This window comes from Nyctereutes procyonoides, unplaced genomic scaffold, assembly GCF_905146905.1.
Source record: "Nyctereutes procyonoides isolate TBG_1078 unplaced genomic scaffold, NYPRO_anot_genome, whole genome shotgun sequence".
Classification (NCBI taxonomy): domain Eukaryota; kingdom Metazoa; phylum Chordata; class Mammalia; order Carnivora; family Canidae; genus Nyctereutes; species Nyctereutes procyonoides.
The window spans coordinates 20,928,519-20,955,349 of record NW_026575128.1 but is presented as its reverse complement, the minus strand read 5'-3'; the positions used below and the strand labels follow the sequence as shown (position 1 = coordinate 20,955,349).

Genomic DNA, 26,831 nt, shown 5'->3' with positions numbered 1-26,831 from the left:
TCTATCCTATACAGAGACTTCAACCAAAATGGTTTAAGTCAGAGCACATCCCCTCAACAAGCAGTGGCGCTGGGCCAATTAGGAGGGACACTAAGTGTGAACACGTTTCTTTTATGTGTTGTTTCCCCCAAACATTGCACCTTTCTCACTTCTTATCCATTTGCCTTCAATTTACTGCCTAAAGCAGTAAATTGAAGCAATACTGATTTCTTCATTGACAGAGTGTAATTGGCAAATTTAATCATTAAAAGGAGAAATGATGGGAAAAATATTGCCTTTTCCAATAACAACGTGATCTTGAGTGACTATCCAAAGCAGTAAATATGCAAGATGAGCTTATAAAAGGAGGGCCCTACCATTTAAGCCTAATGAAATGAGTGAAACAATTAGTATTGCCCGTCATGCTTAATTGCTCAGCGACAGCCAAGACTGATCTTTTTATGAACCTTTCAGTCCTGGACTCAGGATTATTCACAGTGCTCTAGTCCCAGTGAGATGCAGTAAACTAAATACACCTCACCCTCACCTGGCATGAAGGAGTCCTCTTATAAAATACAACTTCCTAGAGATCTTTTTTGTTTTTATGCATAGGGGAAGTAAGTTGAAACACTAGCATTTTTCTCTTTTTTAAGAAATAGTTTTAAAAATCACCGTCTATTTCAGAAGATAGGTTTTTTGTTTTGTTTTGTTTTGTTTTTAAATCTCTAGGCCTTTTTGGCCCTCACCCTTTGGCACAATCTTCTCAAAAAAAATGAACTTGAAAAATTAAAATAATAAAATGGAGAAAATACCAGAGGACAATTACCAGTCATGGTTCAGAGATCCAAACAATGAAAACTAGTCAATATTATGAATTTATGGTACAGCATAGAACAAGGGCTCAGGGATTCCCAGGCGTGCCCCAATAGGTTTTACGAAATTCAGTGCATGAAGAAATGCACTCACTAACTTTAACAAGTACCCCAAGGTCCAGTGAAGGCACATATAAGTAAGTGGGCTGCAGAAGAGTGCGGTAGCTCTGCGCATTACTTCCTGCCCAACTTCTGCATTAGTATCAATCTACGGAGTCGCCCGTGTGCTTGGCAAATGCAGAAGCTTTCTTTTTTTCTTTTTTTAGAAGCTTTCTCTTCACAGTGGATACTTACTGTCGAGTAAAGGGAAGACGTGCTGGAGACCAGTGATAATGAAGAGCCGTGAACTGGAAAAAGCAAAAAAGAACAAAAGGTGAAATACTGAAGTCTGCTCAGAAACAGCGGGCCTTTGCTGGAACGTGGAGAATAGGCCATTAGGGATGTAAAATAAAAACAGCTAGACAGAAGAATTGGAGAATGATTCTGCTTCTGGAGGTCAAACAGTTGAGACAGGGGAAGGTCCCATACCTGTTCCTCTAAAACACCTCCTTTATCATGTTGGATAGACCCTCCGAGTGTGCTGTGTGCTTATTTCAAGCTGTAGTAAACTTCCACAGAATAAATTACCAGAAAATCATAGAAACCTAAAATAAAGTGGCCATAAACTTTACACTTTAAGAAAACGTTTTATGTATTTTATTTGTTTAATTTCCTTTTTATACAACAAGGATCCATTTTCAATGGTTTTTTGCCACATGCTTTCAGGGGAATAAGCATTTAACTTAACTTGCTATTTCAACATTATCTGTGATGAGTCGATTATGCCCTTTTAAATGGAGAATTATTATTCCTTTTGTAGTTTTAGTCATAGAAAAATACTTATTTCAAGGTGGTGTCTCACGGAAACGAAGAACGGAAGTTGCATATTTTTATTGGAGTATACCAAAAATACCATCTTACACAATTGATAGACTGTTTTATATCTCTGCACGTCTAATGTGTTAAGTCCAAAAGGCGGTAAAATTATGCTTAATTATATTTGTAGAAAAGTCCTTCTGTTTTTCACTGTGGGGTAATATAAAGTTATTTATGCATATTCACCCATTAAAAAACATTAGTTGGGCCCACCCAACGAGACAGGCCATTTCTAGATCCTGGGACTATAAAAATGATAACACCATCCTAGGAGCTCAAAAAAAAATAGAAAGATATACAACTCAGAAGATAATTACAATAGAGTAATAAAACCCTGTCGAGAGCAATGCAAGGGGTACTATAAGAATACATGGGAGATGCTCACAACCTGGTCTGGAGAGGACTGGGACAATCCTGTGTAGGATTGTGGCAGTGGGGCTCAAAAGCAAGGGATGAATTTGAGGGACAGCAGCAAGAACTTGTTTAAAACTGACTAAATATAAAAATGTGGGTCAAAAGAAGAATAAAGGACAATCCTCAGATTTCTACTACCCCTCTGTGAAATGTGTAAAATGTTAGTCATCTGAAGAACACAATACAAACAAAATCCCACATTCTTCCAGCCTCTAAACTAAGATTTTCAGCATAGGGTACAGAAGTCAGGTGGACAACAAATCAGGAGATTCCATTTTTGGTCCATTGCTGCTACCTACTATTCATAGGTCAATGACCTCCTCCTAGTCTGTGGCTGTTTCTTTATCTTCACCATGAGCATTGAGCAGAGAAGGCATCAATAAAGCCCCTGCCATCTCGCTAGCTCAACAATCCCTTGATGGTAGTCCACAAGATAAGACCTGTAATAGTTTACTGTTCAATGTATGGGCATCAAAGAGCCATTGTGCCCACTCAGCCTGGCGTTCAGCAGTTTAGATGATTGAATCTTCATACACAGAAGGCCGGACTTTCCCAGCATACGAAAAGTATTCTATCTGTAAATGAGGCACCCTAGATGAGCCATCAGGATGCTTAGCAAATTATTATTTTTTAAAATATTTTATTTATTCATGAGAGAACTAGAGAGAGAGATAAAGATAGAGATAGAGAGAGAGGCAAAGGGAGAAGCAGGCTCCATGCAGGGAGCCCAACGTGGGACTCGAACCCAGGACTCCAGGACATGCCCTGAGCTGAAGGCAGGTGCTAAACCGCTGAGCCACCCGGGAATCCCCACAAATTATTTTTTACAGTATTATAAGATGCCTGTCTGTGAAGAGAGTGATAGGACCATCTCAAAAAAACAATGACTTCACATTTCTTATCAGTTTAATTTTGTCTATCTACTCTGCCACAATCAGCAGACTCTCGGGATATAACTCCCCTCCGTCACACTGAGCCGAGGGGGTTCAGTTAATAACCCAAAAGGTAATGGCAGTGGTGATCAACCGATTTAATGCCAGCAGTTTAAATGTACAGTGGTGGCCTGAAAACATGAAATCAATTTTCACAGCTATCTAAACTTTTAGTCAGAAGAAACTTTAAGAAAGTAGGAAGGATAAAGAGAAAGGAACAGAGCTACCCCCTAATTTCATTCTCATGACAAACCTGTGAATTATAGATGCAGGAATTAGCACTGATTAAGTTAAGAAACCTGGTCAAATTCATACCACAGGTAAGTGGATGAACAGAGGCATAACAGTATGTTTCAAGGTCTGGAGTCCTTTCTTTTACACATAATTATTAAAGACTAGGATAGTTGGCTGACTTCATGTCTGATTTTATTCTGATCAGTTTAAACTTTTATGTTTACCTTTATTTTATCCTTAGCTAATATGCTTTATAATTTGTGTGCCACAATTTTCCTTTATGGCTACTTTAAAAAATCTTCCTCTAAATCAAAGAGGAAAATCTCTCAAATATTCTCAAATTTCACACCTGCAGTTATATAGCTTAAAAAATTACATATATTTGAACATCAATGAGGCCTCCTGAGTTTTTCAAATAGAACTATTATAAAGTATTCACACAGAACCTGTTGCATTGTATAAGGAAATGAAACTTCTAAGGCAAAACAGTAGACCTGATATGAATTCTGATATGATATGATAACAGAAACCAACAGCAGAGGGAGTTTCTGAGAATACAAGTTGGCAACATGCAGTAGTTTCATGAGATCATTTTTCTCGTTTATGTATCTGTATGGTTCTTTAAGGTGTCAAACAAAACATCTGCTCTGATATTTGACAAACGAGGGCAAATAATCTCTAAAATAATGAGGATTTCTGTATGGGAATGTTCGATTTGTTCTGAGCTGTTCTATAGGCAACTATTAACCTAAACAATTTCTGGCATATTTTCAAATGCATAAAGAAACAGAAGATAATGCAGACTAAAACTTCTTCAAGCTTCAGGGCTCCCTAAATGAGAGTTATACTTACTCATTTATTTACTCTTCAGGAATCCTTGTGATGGCGACTGCTGTGACAGTTTTCATCTCTGAGTTAAATAAAGTAACTCCATCTTTATTTCCCCCTACGCCTACCTTCTTCCATGCTGTCTCGGAAGGAGCCTGAATGACTGATGGCACGTGGCCTTTCTTCCAGAGACGTGGCACTGCCACAGAGCTGGGAGTCGTCGTAGAGATCGAAGGAAGAGTCTTGGGCTGGGATGCTGTTGGAGCGCATCATGCTGGGCCCAGGAAGGTTAAATTGAGACAGATTGGTTGGGCTCACTGAAAAACAAAGCACACATAGCCTCGTTATTCTGGGGCTTGGGTGATGAAACGGTAGGCTGCTGGAGAGGGAGGATGAGATCCTAATTCCATGGAGGGGTGAATTCAGTGGGTGTCTCTATCTAAGGTAGGCTGACTGTCTGCATCTGAAATGTTCAATAACAGTTTCCGCAGAGTCCCTCTTGTCTCCCAACACTTCCATGGCCAGCAGAATGGCAATGACTAAAGCAACATTAAGCAAAGCCGCCAAGCAACCTCTCCTGTTCATGCTCGAAATACAACAACATGGTAGATCCTGCTGGCGATTATGAAGAAAAGACTTTGTGTTTGCAGGTTTCTTTTCAAGAAAAATGCATCACTTTTATAGAAAAAATAAAATTGAAAGGGAAACACAAGAAATCTAAATTTCCCAAGAAGACCCTTCTGAAGCTTCCAGGCAAAGACTTCCAGTCATTTTGAGTTCTGAATTTATGTAAGTTCATGGTCAGTACCATCATTATTATCAGAGTTAGTTTATACAAGAAGAAAATAAAATTTTTCTTTAAATGGAATGTAATATACATGGTTTCTAGAGCTCATCCAGCAGGTTAATGACACAATTCTTTTCTTCTGTGTCTAAGACAAGAGTGCCGTAGTGAGACTGTCAAATGTCACAAACCTGTTATGTTTTCTGAGCAGTACCTCATGTTCACCATTTGAAATAAGAATTTATTTACTTAGTGCTCATTGTCAAAGAGTTCTGATGAGACTTAACTTTGCAGGCCAACTGATAATCATGAACTTAAAAAAAAGATGTGGCTGACTGAATGTACAACTGCTTTGGAAACAATACTGTCTTAAAATATGGAATAAAAGCACAGCACAAACCAAGAAATGTATTTATTATAAATAACTCATATTTAAGAAAAGTAAGCTGTTACAGACATGTGAAGAAGTAGGCAGGAACCTTTTAAGCTATCACAAAAGCTGTGAGTACTTTCAAAACCTCAGGGAATTTATGTCATTGGCTCAGAATTAGTCTGATTATCATTTCAAATTTTGCTATTTTTTTCCTTTGACACAGGCACTACATTTCTTTTTAATATAATGGCTGGCTTTCAAAACAATGTAACATAGGAGTCATACATTGAGGCAAATGAAAGAGAATGTCTCCTGTTTCCCATGCACTGTGCTGGATATTTTATAGGTATAAATGAATTAATATACAGAACAACTCTGTGACAGAGTGGTTGTGGATCAGCATGAAAAAAAAAGGACGAGAAAAAGGAAAGAAACACAAGATTTAGAATTGTATCTGTGTGTGCAAATGCAAAATGCGATAAAGATTAAAGAAACCATAGATTTGCAAAGTGTGCAATCTTTTGGAAAGAAGAAAGCCCTTAGAGAAGGAAAGAGAGAAGAAAAGAAGGAAGAATGAGGAGAGACTGGGAGAGTAAAGGGACAGCAAGGGAGGGAGGGAGAGAGAGGTATCTTTTAGGCACAGTCCTTCAGCCAGCAGTGCCTAATTCAATTTAATTGCTGATTGACTGCCAATAGCTACACTGAAGGACATTCTAGACTTGAATGTGTATGTTTAAAGTACCTGCATTGGAGTAAATCGTCCTATTCTATGTCTATAGTTTGAATTGTCTCTTTGCTAAATGAATGAAGTATTCAACACATTTGTAAATATTTTATGACAATACGTATCCAGAGGTTAGGAGGTTATTTCTTTCACTATTCGTCTTTGCATAGTGGTTGCAGAGCTATCCAAGTAAATTGTCCTTCTATAATTTCAAAACCTACGACTTGACTGATGCAAGAAATAGAGAATTGGAGTGAATTTTAAAGTGAATAGTTTGCATTTACAAACACTTTTGATAACTTCTCCATTGAAACTATACCCATACTATTTAAGAATGTTCAGTTAAGTTCATGTCTATGACAGGTCTACTTTTTTTGGTACTGTGGTCGAATGGAAAGATAAATATGGCACGGCCTTGACTTCAAGAATGGCTACAGCAGAGGTGACTGAAGGGCAGAAAATTTCATATGTAAATAAATCAAGAAAAATTATACAATAGAAGACAAAATATGACAGAGAATTTCTGCAATGGTACACAAATTAGCACAGGCAAATATCCCAATCTCTACCCTTCAGCTTCTTCATGAATTATAATTTTTAAAAACAGCAGAATAAATGACCTTATGACTCATTCAAAGGTTAGAGACACAGTCAAGTTCTAAATAGGAAAGCTATAGATGTGGCAATATATTAGGGAAAAGGGGGCTACTGACTTTGTCTTAAATTATATTTCAGAGCAAAGCCACTGTTTTTATTATATTCTTTTTTTAATTTTTTATTTATTTTTATTTTTTTTATTTTTTTAAATTTTTATTTATTTATGATAGTCACAGAGAGAGGGAGAGAGGCAGAGACACAGGCAGAGGGAGAAGCAGGCTCCATGCACCGGGAGCCCGACGGGACTCGATCCCGGGTCTCCAGGATCGCGCCCTGGGCCAAAGGCAGGCGCCAATCCGCTGCGCCACCCAGGGATCCCTGTTTTTATTATATTCTTTAAAGATTTTATTTACTTATTCATGAGAGATACAGAGAGAGGCAGAGAGAAAGGCAGAGACCCAGGCAGAGGGAGAAGGAGGCTCCATGAGGGGAGCCCGATGCAGGAGTCGATCCCGGCACTCTGGGATCATACCCTGAGCCAAAGGTAGATGCTCAACTGCTGAGCCACCCAAGTGTCCCATCACTGTTTTTATTAAATTAAATGTTGACTTGTGGGATTTGAGGAAAATGGAACTGATAGAAATATGGAGTGGATTTTTTAATACCCAGGGTCTCTCCTTGACTTTGCTACTATATCTAGACAGACTAGCGAGTTTATGATATTGTTTGAAAATAAGAATATTCATATGGAAGCTAATTTTTAACTTATTTTGTGGAAGCTGAGACTATCACTAGGCACTAGGTAGAGATTCAAGAAAATTTTATTTGATTTTTTTAAAAGAGGAACTTCAAAAGTATGATACATCTAGATTCAGAAAGTTTCTGTCATGGGTGGGTTTAGAGAAGCTAGAGATGTCAGAAGAATTTAACTGATAGTTGAATTGAACCAGAGGTAGATGTCTCCCATCTCTGAGATTCTATGTTCTCATGAGTATAGAAGAAAGGGGTTAATTCTGAAAAGCTTGAAAGGTGAATATGGAGAGGGGAACAGTAATAATCACTTCCTGATCATTCAGAAGAGATAATGACCAAATTGGAAACAAATGATGACCAAAGCGAACTGTGGGACAGTGCTATCTATCTATATTCAAGTTAAAATATTCCATTTGATATATTTTTAAAATTTAGTAATAAAGAAATCTTTACTTATATTTAATAATACCCATGGTCTTGCCTAGTAAGTATAAATTCTGTTGATTGGAGATACAATAGAAAGTTGTTTTTCGTTTTATTTTTTAAAGATTTATTTATTTATTTGAGAGAGAGAATGAGTGAGAGAGATACAAAGAGAGAGAGAGAGGGAGGGAGACAGAGAGCCTAATGCCAGGCTTGATGTCATGACCCTGAGATCATGACCTGAGCTCAAACTAAGAGATGCCCAACTGACTGAGCCACCCAGGTGCACCACAATAAAAAGTTTTAAAAAATAATTTCATGTTTTTAAAATTGGCCATTTTTTTCTGTAAAATAACACAGCATAGAGATCTCATAACGCTTGATTTGAAGCCATGTGCACTTATAAAATTTGGGTGGGCACACGAGAGTGTGTTAACATGTCTGGGAAGGTCTTCCTTTATAAGTCACAATGGGTGAAAATGTTGGATAGTAGAGGCAGTAGATCAATTTGAAATCCACTGCTATCATCGTGATAATGTAAGGCATGCTTTCCAATAAAAATGATGAAGTAGCAAAGCCTGTTAAGTCTTATACTCTCTTGAGTCTTAATGCACATAAGATCAGTTCCCTCTAATATAAGCTAGGTATTATGGATCCATTTCACAGATGAGGAAATTGACTTTGTCAAAGTCAGATATAGTAAATGGTGAGCATTTTTTTCCAAATAATAATGAACAGACGGATTTACTTAGAACAATAGAAATAAGAATATAATGGGGTAAGGATTCAATTAGTCAGGGGTGTCTGGGTGGCTTAGTTGGTTAAGTATTTGCCTTCGGCTCAGGTCATGATCCCAGAGTTCTGGGATTGAGCCCCACATTGGGCTCCCTGCTCCGCAGGAAGTTTGCTTCTCCCTCAGCCTCTTACCCCACTAGTGTTCTTTCTCTCTCTCAAATAAATTAATAAAATCTTATAAAAATGATTCAATTAGATTAATGTCAGGTATTGAAAAGATTGATAAGAGCTATAACTAGCAAACTCAACATCCCAGGTGGTTTGGGTTTGTCTCAGATGTTGCGTAAAATTAGAGCTTATTTCATATTTCTATGACACTATAAAAAAGATATATTTTTTTAAGATATTCATTTTTTGAAGTCAAAATTTTAAGCTTCTTGCTATGTTTCATAATTACAATTCGAAGGAAGTAAAAGCTATACTTTCCGTTGTCGTTATGAGACAAAGTAGTCTCATCACTGTGTTGGCGTGGCAGTAAAAACTTGGTGTTTGTTAGGAATTCCTTAGCTCACATGGAACCATGACCAAAATAATTGGTTTTTATTGCCAAAGCTTTATTCTGTAAACAATGAAGAGTTACCAAGAGAAGAGAAAAGAGCCATGAGTGTCCTATGGGACTGAAAAAGTTGAAACTATGAAAGGATTTGGATAATCGGTAGGTCCATTATTAGAAAAAAAAAATTCTAAAGCAAAACGAAAAAAGAATAATGAGACTACTTGATATGTGATTTTATAGAATAGGAATCTATTTGTAAAAGCACTGGATCTATTAAATTATTTTTTTTTATTTTTTTTTTGGATCTATTAAATTATAACTGGCATGTTTAGACTCCTTTCATTACTTTGTCACTCTTCCCTATGTTTTCTGTGACATTTATACAAATGATTTTATATTTCATACAGATGATGCTAAGCACAAAATAATCCAGTGGCTAACTTTGTCATTTTTTTTTTCATTTCACTTATCCAAAAATGTTCACAGGGAAAATTCAGATTCATTTTAAGGAGAATTTTGAAATGGTATTAATTTTGATCAGTTGTAAAGATGTGATTTTAGAGTCATGGAGTTATTTTTTTCTTCTTAATTATTTATATTTTCTGTTATTCTACAATATTTATATTTTCTGGTTTTCTACAAAAGTATGATAAATTTTGTTAAGGATTTAAAAAAACACTTTTAACAAAACCCAAGAGATATTTCATTATTTTTTTAAGAGGACCCTAAGAAAATGCCTTAGGCTTGAAGTCAGGTGTTCTGGGATCTATTACTGCCTCTGCCCCTTATGAGGTGAGACCCTTTCTTTGAGAGAAATGACCTCTCTGTGCTTCTAGATCCTAGACTGTAAAATAACAACAGTAGTACCCATATCAAGTTGTTGTCTTCGGCAATAAACTGCATATCATTTGGAAAGTATTTTGTGAATAGCCAGCCATCCAACAAGTACGAGGTACTATTAATGTGTGTATCTTTTCTTTAAGCGAACAATTTTTATGGATACCAGAGCTCCCGTGAGGGGCAGGTGGTGAAAGGAACAAGATGAAATTGTGTTTAGAACATTTTACCCAGGTTGGAAAAGTGGTATTTTCCTGTTGCAGAAGATGACATAGCAGAAGGGGAGAGCAGAGGGGACTGGTTGCCAGCATCCTGCAGCCCTCCAGTGGAATGGGAGCGCAGCCACTCTTTGCCCTCTTCTTGGTTGGCCTGCCGAGATGATGGGGTGTATCTGCAAAACAGCACAGCTAAGACACTGAAGTACGTCTACAAGGGCAAGGCAGTACCAGAACAAGAAAACAATTGAGAGGAGCTTACTATTCAGACTGAACAACATTCTCAAACAGATTGAATCTAATTATAATTGCTTAGTTCTTCCAGATGATCTGATACCATCTGTTTGAATCTCACAGGAAAAAAAAAATAAAGGATTTTAAAAGGAAAATTATGCTTCTGTGAGATATGTAGTGGAAAATCATAAGCAATGAGCAGACAGCCAAGTTAATTGAGAAGGCCTCAAAAGCACAGTGCTTGGAAGGATGTGAAGAGGGTGAAGGCACAGACTAAATATGGTAGATAGTGCTAGGCCAGGAGCCAAGGAAACTGGTGTGATGGCCACAGAAAGGCATAGGAAATGGAACACAAATTGACAGATCTTTTTTTGAAAAACAAAAAAAAAGAAACGAAAAAAAAAAAAGAAAAACATTAAAAAAATTATTTGGCTAAAATGCCACTTGATATCATGTCTAGATTTTTTTTTTTAAAGGAAAAAATGGGCTCCCTTTGGTGGAAAGTAAATTTCTGAAACAAAATCTTGAAATGGAATAACTGCAAACTATTTGCTATTACTAAGGGACTGGCAAGAAAAAGGATAACAGGCAAAGGCCTATCTGGCCAGTGCTCATTTTCACCAGAGTAAGTAAATTCTTGACATCAAAGAGCATTTAACTCACTCTGTTCATACGTGTTTCACCTCTCCTTGTTGTTCATTGTATATCCTCTCCTCAGACAAAAGTGTACAGTAAAGGAAGGCCATGGATTAAATTTTCACTTTAGTTTTTATGATGAACTGAAGGATTATTTTGAGACTATTATGTTAGACTAGACTGATATCTCAATTGACCAGCACTCCTGATAAACAGAAATTAAAACTCTTGAGTTTTTACCAAAAGGACTCTTTAAAAATTCATACCTTAATTATAGTATTTGTCCTCTGATGATGAAAATATATTTTTTGAAAATTCAAATTAGAGCATCCTTCAACCTTTCAACATTAACGGGCCACATCTGTAGATTATATGGGTTGAGGTTTTGCAAGCATATGCCTCCAAGATGCAAAAGTTAGGGAAGTTAATTTTATTTTAATTTATAGAAATGAGTACTGGAATCTACCAAAAGTTGCTGCCCCCCAAATAATGGTATTTACATTGGATTTAATTTACTTAGTCTGACCTCTACTGGTATCTCCAACAGGAGGCTTATCTCACCAACGCCTCAGGCCAGAGAAAACATCAGGATTAAAAGTGATGCCATCTGTGCTGGCAAACGAAGGAAGAAAGGGAGAGAGCACACAAGGTTTACGTAACAACAGAGAAAGGCATCAATTGTGCTGAGAGAAATATATACCTTAGTCCCTTTTTGGGTAGTGTATTTCTGGCAAGCTGCATGCTGTTAAAACAAAGAAAACCCCTAAGGACATAATGCAAACAAAACCTCCAAATTACACATGCAACAAAAATGGTTCTCTAAACTTCACAAAATAAAGTTTTTGTGACAAATATTTAGTGCTTAATTTATTGGAAAAGGCCAACAAAAGGGGACGGGATGTCCATTGTTGTAACACATTCGATGATAATTTACTGACCGGATTATGAGCAGGTGGATTAAGTCATTTGTTGACATAATTCCCCACTAGATTCTATTTACCTACTGCTAGGGTAGCTTCCCTGTGCAGCTGACTAGACTTTGGCTGTGATTTCAAATTCTGGAGAGTCCGAGGTGGAAATAAGACAGATCTGCTCTCCCTCAGTTAAACTGACTACTTTCAATGGACAGAGGAGATATAAAACACCCTTTAATACTCAGTTTTTGTTTTCATATTATTTTTAATAAAAACAAAGGCAGATCTATTCCATTTGCATAGGACAGAAAGTAATATAAAATATCTGCTTGAAACGTAATGTTTTTGGCACCATTTATTTAAATATTTAATAGAATTAAACCATGCCATCCTTTGGAGATTCTAAGTTAGATATTTAAAAGGCTGTAAGTTTTTATCAGTTTCCATTTTAAAGAATTCTCAACTGGTCATAGAAGAGGGATGAAAGGATGTGTCTGGAGAAAATGAGAAATGGCCTCTCTAAAAATAGAAGAGGGTGTCAACAACTAAGTGGGACAAGTCTAGAGATTTCTGTTACAATCTCTGGCATGTAAGAATAAAATTTTGAATTTCAAGAATGATAGCTCTCTTCCAGTAGAACCCCCAATGATCAAAATTAAATACACAGGATATGCATAATGTGGATGATAAAACACAAATGCAAACACATTGACTTGAAAATTAAGCACTCAAAATCAAAGCTAAAATGTTTTCTTCTATGTGTACTCCATTAGCACTGTAGTAGAAAGCAACCAAAGGCATTATATGACTTTTACTTGTTGGGAATGTCTGCATAAGGTAATTACTCCATTATGTAGAGGCCAGTTCTAGTAAATGTTTTGACTACATAAGGTTTTTAGTAGTGTGCATCAGCAAACAAAAAGGAATCAGACTGAACAAATATGAAAAACCTATCAATATGGTCACAAGCCATTTTAAAGATTATCTTTTTCATGTGTGCAGATTTATTAAAGCTTCACATTGCAGAGAAAATTGAAAATAAGCAGTTTGCCAAAATATCAACTGTATAAAATGTGTATGTTTATATCATTCAGAGAATTTAATTTTAAAAAATGGAAAAAATACATTTAAATTGACCAATATAACTTAAAACCTTTAAGTAGAAATATGTTTGATCTGGATACTAGTGGTTTTATAATGTAGACACTTTCCACACATCTTGAAAGGTCACATACTCTTATGCCTACAAGGGCCAGGCAGGCAGGGGGCAATGAAGGAGAGAGGGATTTTAGCCAGTCTGAGGTGGTCAGACAGTATCTGTTCAAAGCCAAGAGATGCTCTACAGGATTGTGAAGGCAGGGTTGCTCCACTTCATATTTCAAAACAAGCCTGCAATAAAGTAACCAACTACTTTAAATTACTGTTAAATAATTATTGTGAGATGGTATCATTATATTTTATTGCTTTAAATTATTTAATTTAATTAATTAGAATTTATAAAATGTTTTATAAAATAAATGTACAGAATTAAAATAAATTACCTTAAATTAATTTAAATTAATGTTTAATTATTGTTAAATAATAATTATTGTTAAATAATATGGTTAGGTTACAAAAAGCAAAACAAACTAAATAACTGTGAACTGGTTACGGCTCAAGGGCCACCAATGATTTGGAGCAGCTAGCAGGGAAATTACTGAAAAACTTTTGTGATTATTCATTATTTTATGACATTTTAACGAAAAGGAATTTGAACAAAGTTAAAAATCTTTATGGAAAATTATTGATTCAATAATATTAAGATATGAATATATCAATAAAATTTTTTGAAATTGTAGATTAACAGGTAAGTCGTGAACTTCTATAAAACCCCAACATCTCACTCTAATTACTTTCTTTTCAATATTTACATTTTAGCACACTTTTTGTCAGGTATGGCTCTTTGGTTTCCTTAGCGTGCCCAGCATTCTGCTGACTGCTTAATTTGAATTAAGTCAGGATCTCTGATAGGATCTAATTTTCTCTTCAACAGATCATACACTTTTTTAATGTACTTTAAAGGATTAGAATAAATTGCGACTGCCTGCAGTTTTGTTCCCAAGAAAGAAAAAATACAACTCTCATATCAAAAATTATTTCAATCTAGTAATTTCCTGGGGGGAACTAAATAATATTTATATCATATATTATATCTAGGAAAGTATTTTTATTTTTAACAATTTAATATTCATCAATATATTTCACTAAGAATCCAGTATAAAATATGCATTTATTTTAAATTAGCCTACAGTTTATTTTAGAAAAAAATGCTTATCTGGCTATTTTTTTTAAAGGTTATTTATTTATTTATTTATTTATTTATTTATTTATTTATTTATTTATGATAGACACAGAGAGAGAGAGAGAGGCAGAGACACAGGCAGAGGGAGAAGCAGGCTCCATGCACTGGGAGCCCGACGTGGGATTCGATCCCGGGTCTCCAGGATCGTGCCCTGGGCCAAAGGCAGGCGCCAAACCGCTGCGCCACCCAGGGATCCCTATCTGGCTATTTTTAATACTGGAACACTTTCATTTGTAAAGCTGGTCTATTTCAAAAACTGACCAACAACAAGAAGATTTGCTTAAAGAAAATAAGTGACTGCATATTTGCCAGTGTATTTCTAAGTGAAAATGTATATTTACTTCTGCTAAAATATAGATAAAATAAAAAATTAGCATTGCATTTGTATCTATAAAACTCAATTTTATCATCGGGTTTGATTTGAGGGTTACGTGGTTACAAATTGTTCCTTGTCTATTTTTCTTATTTTTTAATATCTAAATGCCAGAGAAATGGTTGATGGCTAAATGGTCAACTTATTGCAGCCAAATATGTAATTTAAAAAATCAGTAATCTGGAGGGTGATTTGGGTTAATAAATAATGACCTATTGGCAGTGTGATTATAAAATTATCATTTGGATTCCTCCCATATCAGTATACAATCAAAGATACATCCATTAAACTATAGATAGTTAACAGACTTTCAGCATAATTTGATTTACTTGTTATAAGTTTTGAAAATGACATATGAGGGCGCCATTTACCTTCAAGTATGGAAATTCAAATCCAAGATGCTGTAGGAAGCCTAGCTTCTGAGATAAAAAATTAAACGAAACAGTACTTACAGCCAATGTTTTTGTGGCTATAGTTGCTCTTCATGTATGCTAGCTACGATAATAAAACTAGCAGAGACATAGATGCAAAGGCCTCTAGTTTAGTCTCTATCTCTCAACTTTGTTTTGTGTCTCTTGGTCCAGTTTTTTGTTTATGCAGAAAAATGTTATTTTGCAATAAGTAGCCCACCATAGAAACTATCAAGCATAAACATTTCAGTTCTAAAATTCTTTTACCAGGAGGATGTCTCATGGGCATGGGTGTTCACATCCACGAGGGGACCAGGAGGTGTCGTGGATGGAAGCAATGCATTGCGACACTTCACAAAGGTAGGACAAACAGAAGAGCAATGGGGAAGTGTTAGGTTAACGGGACAACTAATGCAATGTGGTAAGAGTCTAGGTGAGAGGTTTAGTCAAGGTTTTAAAAAATAATTCTGGGAGTAAGGCTGGAAGTCTGGAAAAGAGATGATGTCATCCCAGTAACAGATCGAACAAAAGATTAAGGAATGATATCAGGCATTTTCCAGGGCCAGGAGTGCTTTCACACAGTAACACAACTAAGACGTGTGGCCAGGAGTGCTTCTAAAAGCCTTAGGTCAACAACTTTAAGGTTATCGGGGGGAAAAAGTGTCAACTTCAGGACATTTTCCAGGGGGAAAGAGTCAGGACCATAATACATGAGAAAGGATTTTTAGGGTGAAAGAATCTAAAGACATTTTGGTTAATATAACACTTTCTGGTAAATTTATTTGGTAAGACATGCCTTGTTATGTGTTTCTCATGGTTAAGTAAAGAACAAAAAATAAACTCCTTAAACCAACGGGAAACACATTTATTTTCAAGGGGCCTATTAAAAATATCACTGATGTTATTAATTTTCTCTAAGAATTCCTATCTGACAAGTGACTTTTTTTTTTCCAATTCAACTAGGATTCCCCAGTGACCTTTTTGCTATTTTCCACAGAAGTGCTAATAAGGTAAACTTAACATATCGCTCAGAGCATAATTGTAGAATCCATTTAAATTTGGTCTTTAAAAAATGCTTAAATTATCATAAGAAGCTATTGTTGTCTTGGAGTTTAGGCCAAATCATTAACATGTCTTGAGAAGACATCATTTAATACATAAATACAACGTTTTGAATTTTATTCAAATTGCCTATTTGGTATATACGGATGCATTCATATTAAAAAATTATACAATTATCCTATTCTTAATGGCTTTTTTTTTTCCTTCTACAAACTTGGTAATAAGAGCAAACAAAAGGCCAGTCTCCTTAATCTTCTCTCTCTTCAGTTTTATGGTCCTTTGCACAGTGGCACTCCCAGTGACATCAAGGGGATTTAGTGGGGGAGGAGGGGGGAGAGGGTGAAGACTTCATCGATGCCTCTAGAAAAGCTCACCTTTCTGAGAGAGTAGATCTCACACTACCCGTTCTCATGAGCAGGCTCTGCACCTCGTGAGTGCCTGTGGTCAGTCCAGACAGGGAGCCATGGTGGCTGAGGGGGAGGTCAATGGACTCAGAGCTCGTATGGAGGCTAGTCAGGGACTGGTAACTCGGAGTGTCCTTGCTGCCAGCAGAGGAACTGCTCAGATTGGCAGCCCACACGAGACCACCTGAGGTGAAAGAGTGAACCGATGCTGGGCTGGAGGCCAACGAGTGACTTAAGCTTATAACATCTGTAGTTAAGTCTGAGGGTTTATTGAAGAGAGGGCTGCTGCTGCCACTCAGCCCACCAGCACTGCCCATGCTGCCCGTACCAGACGACGGTGACTCCAGACTGCCTTGCCGCGCTAATGTGGTACTAGGACTGGGCATTACTGAGGAGGATTTCACACCCTCAGTATTAGGTGCAGAGGCAGATTTGCCACCTGCCTTGGCACCAAACAACCTAAAAGAAAAACAAATAACAACTTCAGTTGTTCCAAGACACTGATATCCACATTTAATATTTAGGGTTACAGTACACAGAGCCAGGTGTGCTTTGCCGTACCACGCTGCCAAGCACCTCCTGTCTCTATGTTAATGAACTTTATAAACTTGAACTTCTTAATCTAGTGCCAAAAAAGTCTCACGTGTCACCATAAGGGTAAGCCGGTACTGGGCTGACACCCAGGTGGTGGGGGTGGGGGGGGCAAGGGGGGCAGAGCAAAAGTAGATCAAACATGAAAATCCTTGGCTTTCACAGTTTAAGTGACCATGAGAATCTTTGGAGAAAATTAAAGAGTTGGAGCACACTTGCTGTTACCTATTTACAGATCCATTATAATGAAACAACTTCTACGCATTCGGTATATAATACTTAAATTTTTTTCTTTCTTTTTTCTTTTTTTTTTTTTCATTGTAACGGTTCATTCAAAATCTAAAAGGAGTGCTTAAGGCAAGGTTTAGGAGGTAATGTGACCTATCTGGTGGCCTGAGTGACTGTCAGAGAGCCGTTGGTTAGAAACAAGATTGGACACTATTGGCAACATGTTGGTTTGTGTGTATTTTCCCCAAGAAAGACCAAAGGGTTTTATGTCAGTTGCCAGTGCTATTCAAATACACATTTATAATAGTGATTTGAAACATCGCTGGTGCTTAGATGTTGGAGTTTCGTTCAGAAAACATTTTAGTTTTGTAAATGAAGCAGATGGTATAATCGAATTTATGTAAATATGGAAATAAAGTGATATGAAGTAATGGCATAATGATTACTAGCTAATTAAGTTGCAATGAAATCCGTATTTCCTATAGTGAAATATTTTATGACGAATATGAGAAATTGTTTCATAGGTAATGGGCCACTGGAGGGCACTATTGGCTTTTACTTAAGCAACAAAAATAATTACTCCCACTACAAGCCATTATTCTTTCCAATGAGAATCAACATTTCAAAAAGCCAGTTTTTCAGAATTAATATTTCTACTGAGGAATATAACCTCTAGGTTTTCAAACAATCATGTATCTGGGATTGCTTGAAACGTACAAGCAAGTGTTACAAGAGCCCTTACTCCCCAGTTATCAAGGTTCTTGGTTTACTTATCATAATAAAAACAAACATTAAAAATACTTAACATGTAAGAGATTATAAATCATACTCTATCATTTCAGGGGCGAAGAAACAGACCCAGAGGAGTTTAACCATTTGTCTCAAGTCTTTAACAGTATGTATTTTCCTGCCACTTAAAATATATTTGTATTTTAATACCACAAGTTCTCACAGCAGAACTGCACATACTGAGTACCAAAGACAGTTCCTATACAGAAACCACGTTATGCTGCTTATCTGAGTCCTATCAGAGAAAGCTGATGAAGCTACAAAATCTCACCCATTCCTTAGTCGTTAGCCTATTTGCACCATACAAACGTTTTCAAGTTCTGTCCATATCATATCTTGATTTTCATTAATATGTCAAGATACGGTACAGCATTGATCTGTCCAATGTAATCTCTTACAAGAAAAACAATTTCATCTACATTCATGATCATCTGCTCATTAAGAGCCAGAAGATCATAAACACTGGAAATTAATACCAAGAGTCATGAAGACCTATTTTGTTTTATTTTTAACTGTGGAAAGGAGAGTTGAAAATCTAGGGAAACGGAACACGCGATTACTCTGTGTTATCACTACCCGCCAGTACTGCCATATGCTTTTAAGTTTCTTATAAACACTGGTTGTGTTGCTAATATTAGAACAATAGTGGAACTGAGAAGTTTGAGCATTTCTCAAATGAACACCAATTTTTTTTGCTAGCTAACTGTATGATCAGCTTTTTAAAACCCACAGTACTTAGAAACTAAATAAAAGATTCTAAGATATATGTACCTTAGAACATATATTTAGGGTATATATCTATATATTTAGGATATAGGATTTAGGACACACATAATAGTCTATGTATATATACATAAATGGTTCGCATGTATCCTACAGCATAGCATTTTTAAAATTTTCCCAGCATCATTTTACACATTCTTACCTTCGAAACGTAGGTGAGGCAATGTCAGGATACTTGGATCCTGGCTGCCTGAGCCCTTGCGTCCCACAGGCACTGGCAGAGGTAGGGCTGGATTTGGGGGAACCTGACAAAGAGACACTCTCTGAATCTGAGACTGCTACTTTTTCCTTTTCCTTGTCTGTTTGGTTGACAGTAACAGGACTCGAGCGCCCTGACCCAATCTTAGTAGGTTCTCTGAGTTTCGAGGTGGAGGCCCCGGCTGACTTGCTGCTGACATTGGAATCAATACTGCTGGTGCTGGACCTGTGTCCACCTCGGCCGGGGATGCCACTCGTGCTCGATTTTGAAGGGCGGGGCAAGCTGCGGTACTGTAGGGAAGTCTTTGAGCTCACATGCAGCACACCATCATCCTGATTCTGTGAACCGTCCAGACTGGTTTTTCTCCCTGCATTTGACTTCCCACCAATGGCAGCAGATTTGGGGATTTTACCCAGGGTTGCTGATCCACTTGTTATTGTGGCTCCACTGCTTGTGATCATAGTAGACGACCCTACTCCACTTGGTTTCTTAAATCCGAAAGAGCCAGGAGCAGCTGACCTTCCAATGCCCGAAGGGGGCTTTTTCCCCTCATCTCCACTGCTTTTTCCTGCATCTGAAGGAGACCTCTGTAGAGATGATCCTTTTAGAGGAGTTTTGCCTTTCTCAGAAGCTTTGGCATCATCGGTTTTCCCTAAGTAATGAGAAATACACAAATATACATGCCTGCACATTATGATTACATAATAACCTTTCTTTAAACAATGTGTAAACATGTGAATACGTCTTTGTATTACTTCAGTTCCTAAATACCCATTTAGACATCTTTATATTACTTCAGTTCCTAAATACCCATTTAGATCTAGATAGGTATGTGCTTTAATATATTGTGAGAATTGAGTACAAAGCTATGAAAATATGGCTAGAGGAAATGTGATGAGTGATGAAGGAGATAAAGTGAAAACACATATTTCTGCAGTTTATTACTATCTTAAACCTCACAACGCTCTCCCTTTATCAGGACAGCACTTAATCTTATCAAGCTAAGTGCTCGAAAAAGAATTCATTTGACTATCTGTAAGATGCTTATATTTAGGGTCTCCTGGTACAAAACTACTTCAAATGGCCCTATTTAAAATTAGGCACCATTTTAAAAATAGAAAGAGCATCTTTAAAAAAAAAAAAAAGATAGTACAATTTGGCAGAAGTCTTCCACTCTATTGTTTCATAAAGTAAAATTCACAAATGAGGTTTCATATCTCCAGAATTCCAACCCATTAGATTAGTGTGATTGGTCTTGATTCTCAGTGGTAGTAGTGAAAATTAGTGGAATACTGCACATAAATATTCCAAACTTTCATAAGGAAGTCAGAGGGAAAGCAGTCTTATTTTTATTAAGCAGATTTCTTTTATTTCCACATGAACAGAAATGACTACGGCAGAATAGAGACACTCAATAGCCCCAAATTATAATGGTGCTCTCTAGAGAATGCCTAGATTGTGATATTCATGTGAACTTGCAGGGTAAAGTAAGTGATATTTACATGGAAGAAAATAACCATACAGAGAAGAATATGATTTAATTAAAAATAAAGCTATTATTAAGGAGAACAAAGATTGAATGGAAACCATAAATTAAAACATTTTTGCATAACAGCTGTGAAATGACAAGCCTACCAGGGGTCTTGAGTGCACTTGTGCCAGCTTTCTGCCTGGATGGCGCTCCTCCTTGGGCAGACATGCCTCTTCTCCAGGACCCCGTCTGTGAGATGGACAGGGACGCTTTCTGTCCCGTCTTCTCGGGGTCTTCAGGAAGGCCTGAGGAAACACCCTTCCATTTGCCACCACTATCCCCATGGCTGTCAAAGTCCTCTTCCGGTTTTTTCAGCTCCTCAGTAGTATCCCATGTCTCATCTGTTGTAGAACGTTTCTCCGAATCTGTCTTGAGCTATGGGGAAAATATTACAAAGAAACTTTGTGCAGAAAAATCTACAATGTGTGAATAGGCCTTGGAATGTACTTTTGGATAACTGGTTAAAGAAATGAAGCACTGATTTCTATTTCAAAAGAAATCCAATGACTCCTATTTTTATCTATGTCTTCATTTAAATTTCATTAATTTTAGCCACATAATTCTCACTTGCACATATTAGAGAACGTCAGAATAAATATGTGCAGAAAATCCCAATTAAATGCTCCCGAGAAGGAATTTTCTATGTCAAATTTAACAAGGGAAAAGAGGACAAGATAAAACTTAATTATCTAATATCCATTCTTGATTTACCATTCTCAAGAGATGTAGTAATTTATTTCAGAGATCAATATAAAATTAATCAAGAACTATCTAAAATTAGGCAATTAAAATAACTTCGAGGGTTAAAAACTATCAGTATTATAAAAGGAGAAATGGTAAAATAAGTGTTTCAGGGGGGCTTGTAATCAATGGAAAAAATATGTATACATAAGCTTCTTTTTTTTCTATTTTTTTCTTTTTAAATTTATTTATGATAGTCACAGAGAGAGAGAGAGAGAGAGAGAGAGAGGCAGAGACATAGGCAGAGGGAGAAGCAGGCTCCATGCACCGGGAGCCCGATGTGGGATTCGATCCCGGGTCTCCAGGATCGCGCCCTGGGCCAAAGGCAGGTGCCAAACCGCTGCGCCACCCAGGGATCCCTATACATAAGCTTCTACAGTTTATGCAATTATTTCAGATTTCGGAGGTTGTAATGTATTTTATTCTGATATACAATAGATTGAGGGAAAAAGCTGGCAGAAGCATTAGAGAAAGAAAGCAGCCACTTCTCACCTGGGTGTTTTTCCTGGAGGGGACAGTGATGTTAGAGTAAGAGCTGACGGAGGACGTGGTATTCAAGTCGTCAGTGCTGATGTTATCCAGGGTGTCACTGAGACCACTGCTCACAGAGCTGCTGTCATCCCAGCTAAAGGCAGGACACACAGCAGCAAGGAAGTAAACACAGGATGCACAAGGCAAGTCACCTATATTTCCATATACATGTATTGGGAAGATAATACTCATTTTTTTACTCTCATGATGGAAAAATTATTGACTTTCCATCTTTGGAGAATCATAGTAAATAAGAATTGAATGCTGTCCTGAGGATAACCTTATCTGATATTTGCAAAGAATCAGTGTCTAGTGCAGATCCAGGCTCTAGGGGAGTATCTAGAGAGTGAATGAAAACACTGCTGCAAATATTGCATGGTATCAGGAAAGGATAAGGCCACTAATTCCTTTATTTTTCCCCCTGAAGAAAAGCAACAGAGCATATAAGAACTCATTCTTTGTTCTGAACGTTAAGAAAAGCCAAGCTGTGCTTTAGTTAGGAATCAGAAAGTCATTCTTCATTCTTTCTCCTCCCTTAGTAACTACTTCTAATGATTCACCAACTCTTGGACACTGAGTTTCACTTCTATCATATCATCGCTCCTGCCATACCTTACAGTTTCTGGCCCTGACAATAAGTAATAACCTCTTATCTGGCCTTCCTGCCTTTGGTCTTTCTCAATACAACTTCATTGCTATATCTGGGCCAATGATCAAAATGATCAAAGATTCACATCTGGTCAGAGACTTCTCTTTATCAAAGCCATAGATTCCAAAATAGAATGCACCTGCCTCAAAGGATGAACAAGGCAAGCTATTGGGCCATAAGAAAAAAAATATCTGAAATTCTGAATATATTTGTTAGATACATTTAAAGAAGAAAAAATAAAATAGGCTACATTAATATTCATGTGCAGGCTAACATGTGCACGCTCACAGAGCCAGTGTGTCAGATGATGCAGAAGAAATGTAGGATAAGCAGGTTAAGTTGAATGAGAATGGCAGCTCCAGAGTTCAAAGGGGTGGGACACAGTTCTCTCATTTACTGGCTGGTTCTCAGTCTCCTGTGATGTATTGCTGCTTACTTGTGTTCTATTAAACAAATTCATGCACATGGGATACATATATTAGATACAGATAAAAGTTAAGTTTCACAAAATGGACAAGTTTCTTTAAAAGCCTTATGCAAAAGAATATCCTTAATGAAAGCATAAGCAAACCACAGAAGTATGGTGGCGAACTGATACTTTTCCTACTCTGTTATGTGTACTTGATAAGTCATATCATAAATCCAAGATAATAGTAACATATTGAGATGACATATGAAACCAATAAGAAATGCAATTATTTAGAAGAAAATAAAATTTGAATTTATAGTAAATAGTGTTAATGATGACCCCTCCCTAGCTGCATATTTTGTGATATTAGCTACTGATAGCATAAAACATCATGATTATAAAAGATATTTATAAGTCAGATTATCAATAACAACTGTATTTTCATTGAGATATCATTAACATATGACTTTATATCAGTTTTAGGTGTTCAATATAATGAATGACTTGATAAATGCATCTGTTACAAAATGACTACTACAAAGGTTTATTTAATATGCAACTGTTACAAATTCTTTTTTGTGATGAGAACTTTTAAGATCCACTCTCTAAGGCCACAGGGTGCACAAGGCAGATGATTTCTCATAACAATTGTCTTGGAAAGCAAAAAGTGGCCTACTTTCATGAGTTCTTGCAACCAGGAAGAGCCCAAAGAGCATTGAACTGCTCCTGGAAAGAAGGCATGGCAAGCAGCTTGGGGACACACAGCTTGGAAATAGTGATCTGAAGAGCACCTGGGGCACACAGTGTAAAGGTTATCTGCTCTTTTTGGAGCATGTCCCACAAAGGTATCATTCACGGAGAGACCCCTCCAAAAACAAAGGAACTGGCCAGCACCATTTCCCTTCCCGTATCCCTTAGCACAAGCATAGGGCAACCCGTGGAAACCAGTTCAGTACCCACACTTGCTACCTAACATGCTTACACCAAGCCGTTCCCCCACTCTACTCACATGCTTCATGGAATTGGCCATCACAGTCCCAGTGCGAATGGCCCCATTTCCCAGAAGACTGGCTGAAACACTTGTCCAGGGTCCATATGTTTTGACCCTGGAGTTTTGCAGAGCCTCAGTTCTGGAAGCAGTGATGACAGCTCTCATTTCACAAGCATACCAAAGCAATATCTAGCTAAAACTCACCAAGGTCAGGCAAAGGACCAAACATTGCCCCACAAGCAATGAGAGCCTCTGCAGATGACTGGCATGAAGGATAAAGTGTCCAGGACACAACAGCAGAGCACATGCAGCATACATTCAAGATACTTCCTGAAGCCATCAAGCCCTGGGGAATAGGGAACACCACACTGCAGGACGCTGTACCCTGCACCACACTATAGGCACTATTCTTCATAAGGATAATTACCTTCAAGAGCAGGAGATGCAGCGTACTTTTCTAATACATGGAAGTAGGCACAGAGACTTAAAATGAGAAGACAGAGGAATCTGTCCCAAGTGAAAAAACAGGACAAAGCCACCACCAGAACTCTAAGTGAAACAGATATAAGAAACATACCTCATACAGAATTTAAAGTACTGATCACAAAGATATTTGCTGGACTTAAGAAAAGAGTGGAACACATCAGTGAGACCCTTAACACAGAGATAAGGAATAACAGCAGAGGTGAAGGGCTCAATAAATGAAATCAGAAACACACATGATGGAATGAACAGCAGGCTGGATGAAACAGAGGAATGAATCACTGACCTAGAAGAGAGTGTAGTAGAAGCTAATCAAACTGAACAGAAGAGAAGAAAAAGAATTATGCAAAATTAGAATAGACTTAGAGAACTCAGTGAGTCCTTCATATGTAATTACATTCATTTTATAGGAGTCCAAGAAGAAGATAGAGAAAGGGAGCAGAAAATTTATTTGAGGAAATAATAGCTGAAAGCTTTCCTAATCTGGGGAAGGAAACAGATATCCAAATCCAAGAGGCATAGAGAACCCAAAACAAAATTAACAAAAGCAGATCTAAACTAAGACATATCGTAATTAAATTGGCAAAAGACAGTGGTAGAGAAAAAGCTTTAAAAACACCAAGAAAAAAGAAGACAGTTACACACAAAGGAAACCTCATAACGCTAGCAGCAGATTTTCAGCAAAAACTTTCCAAGCCAGAAGGGACTGGCATAATCTGTTCCACGTGCTGAATGGGAAAAAATCTGCAGTCAAGAATACTCTATCCAGCAAGGCTACCATCCAGAATAGAAGGAGACATATAGAGTTTCCCAGACAAACAAAACTAAACAAATTCATGACCACTAAACCAGCTCTGCCAAGAAATACTAAAGGGGACTCTGTAAGTGGAAAGGAAATACCAAAAGTGACAGTATGAAGGCAGAAAACACAAAAGCAAGAAAAATGAATATTTCTATAAAAAGTCAGTCAAGGAACTCAGAAAATAAAAGAATATAAAATACATCCCCATTTACCTAAAATGTGTGAGGACATATGTTCAAACTTAAGAATGTGTTCAAACTTAAACAATCAACTTAATATAGACTGCCACTTGCAGAAGATATTAAATGTAAACCTAATGATAATCACAAATCAAAAACCACTATTAAATATGCAAAGAATAAAGAGAAAGAAATCCAAATATATGACTAAAGAAAATCAGCAAACCATCAACAAGAGAAAGACAAGCAAGGACCAGAGAAAATCTTCAGAAACAACTACAAAACTGGCAGTAAAATGGCAATAAATATATCTACCAATAGTTATTTTGAATGTAAATGGACTAAATGTTCCAGTCAAAAGACAGAGTGTGACATAAATGATATAGAAACTAAAAAATCAATAGAAGATATCAATGACCCAGATGTTGGTTCTTTGAAAAAAAAATCAATAAAATTGATAAATGTCTAGCCAGACTTAAGAAAAAAGAGAAAGGACCCAAATAAATAAAATTACAAATGAGAAAGGAGAAATAACAACCAATACCACAGAAATACAAACAATTATAAGAGAATATTATGAAAAACTATATGCCAACAAATTGAACAATCTAGAAGAAATGGATAAATTTCTAGAAGCATATAAAGTATCAAAGCTGAATCAGAAAGAAATAGAAAATTTGAACAGACCAATTACCAGCAATGCAATTGAATTAGTAATCAAAAAAACTTCCAATAAACAAAAGTCCAGGACCAGGTGGCTTCACAGGTGAATTCTACCAAACATTTAAAGAACATTTAACATCTATTTTTCTCAGACTATTCCAAAAAAAAGAAAAGGAAGGGAAACTCCTAAATTCATTTCCTGAGACCAGCATTACCCTAATAACCAAACCAGATAAAGAAATCACAAGAAAAGAGAAGTACAGGCCACTATCTCTGATTATCATAGATACAAAAATCCTCAGTAAAATAGTAGCAAACCAAATTAAAAAAATCATTCATCACGATCAAGTGGGATTTATTCCTGGGTTGCAAAAGTGGTTCAATATTTGCAAACAATCAATGTGATACATCACATCAATAAGAGAAAGGGAAGAACCATATGATCATTTCAACAGATGCAGAAAAAGCATTTGAGAAAGTGCAACATCCATTCATGATAAAATTCCTTAACAAAGGAGAATTAGAGGGAACATACCTCAAGATAATAAAGGCCACACATGAAAAACCCACAGCTAACATCATACTTAATGGGGAAAAATTGAGAGCTTTTTTCCTCCATGGTCTGGACAAGAATGCCCACTCTCATGACTTTTACTCAACATAGTACTGGAAATCCTAGCCATGCAATCAGACAATAGAAATAAATAAAAGGCATCC

General features: G+C 36.9%; 1 protein-coding gene across 1 annotated transcript in view; it reads right to left on the bottom strand.

Annotated features, from left to right (window-relative positions):
• The window catches only part of NAV3 (neuron navigator 3), a 357,285-nt gene that overhangs the window by 73,039 nt on the left and 257,415 nt on the right, over nt 1-26,831 (bottom strand). Inside the window, 8 exon segments of the mRNA XM_055341892.1 lie at nt 1,146-1,198; nt 4,303-4,491; nt 10,187-10,347; nt 11,742-11,783; nt 16,516-17,004; nt 19,079-19,787; nt 20,771-21,041; nt 21,900-22,032. Of these exon segments, the coding sequence (XP_055197867.1) occupies nt 1,146-1,198; nt 4,303-4,491; nt 10,187-10,347; nt 11,742-11,783; nt 16,516-17,004; nt 19,079-19,787; nt 20,771-21,041; nt 21,900-22,032 (2,047 nt within the window).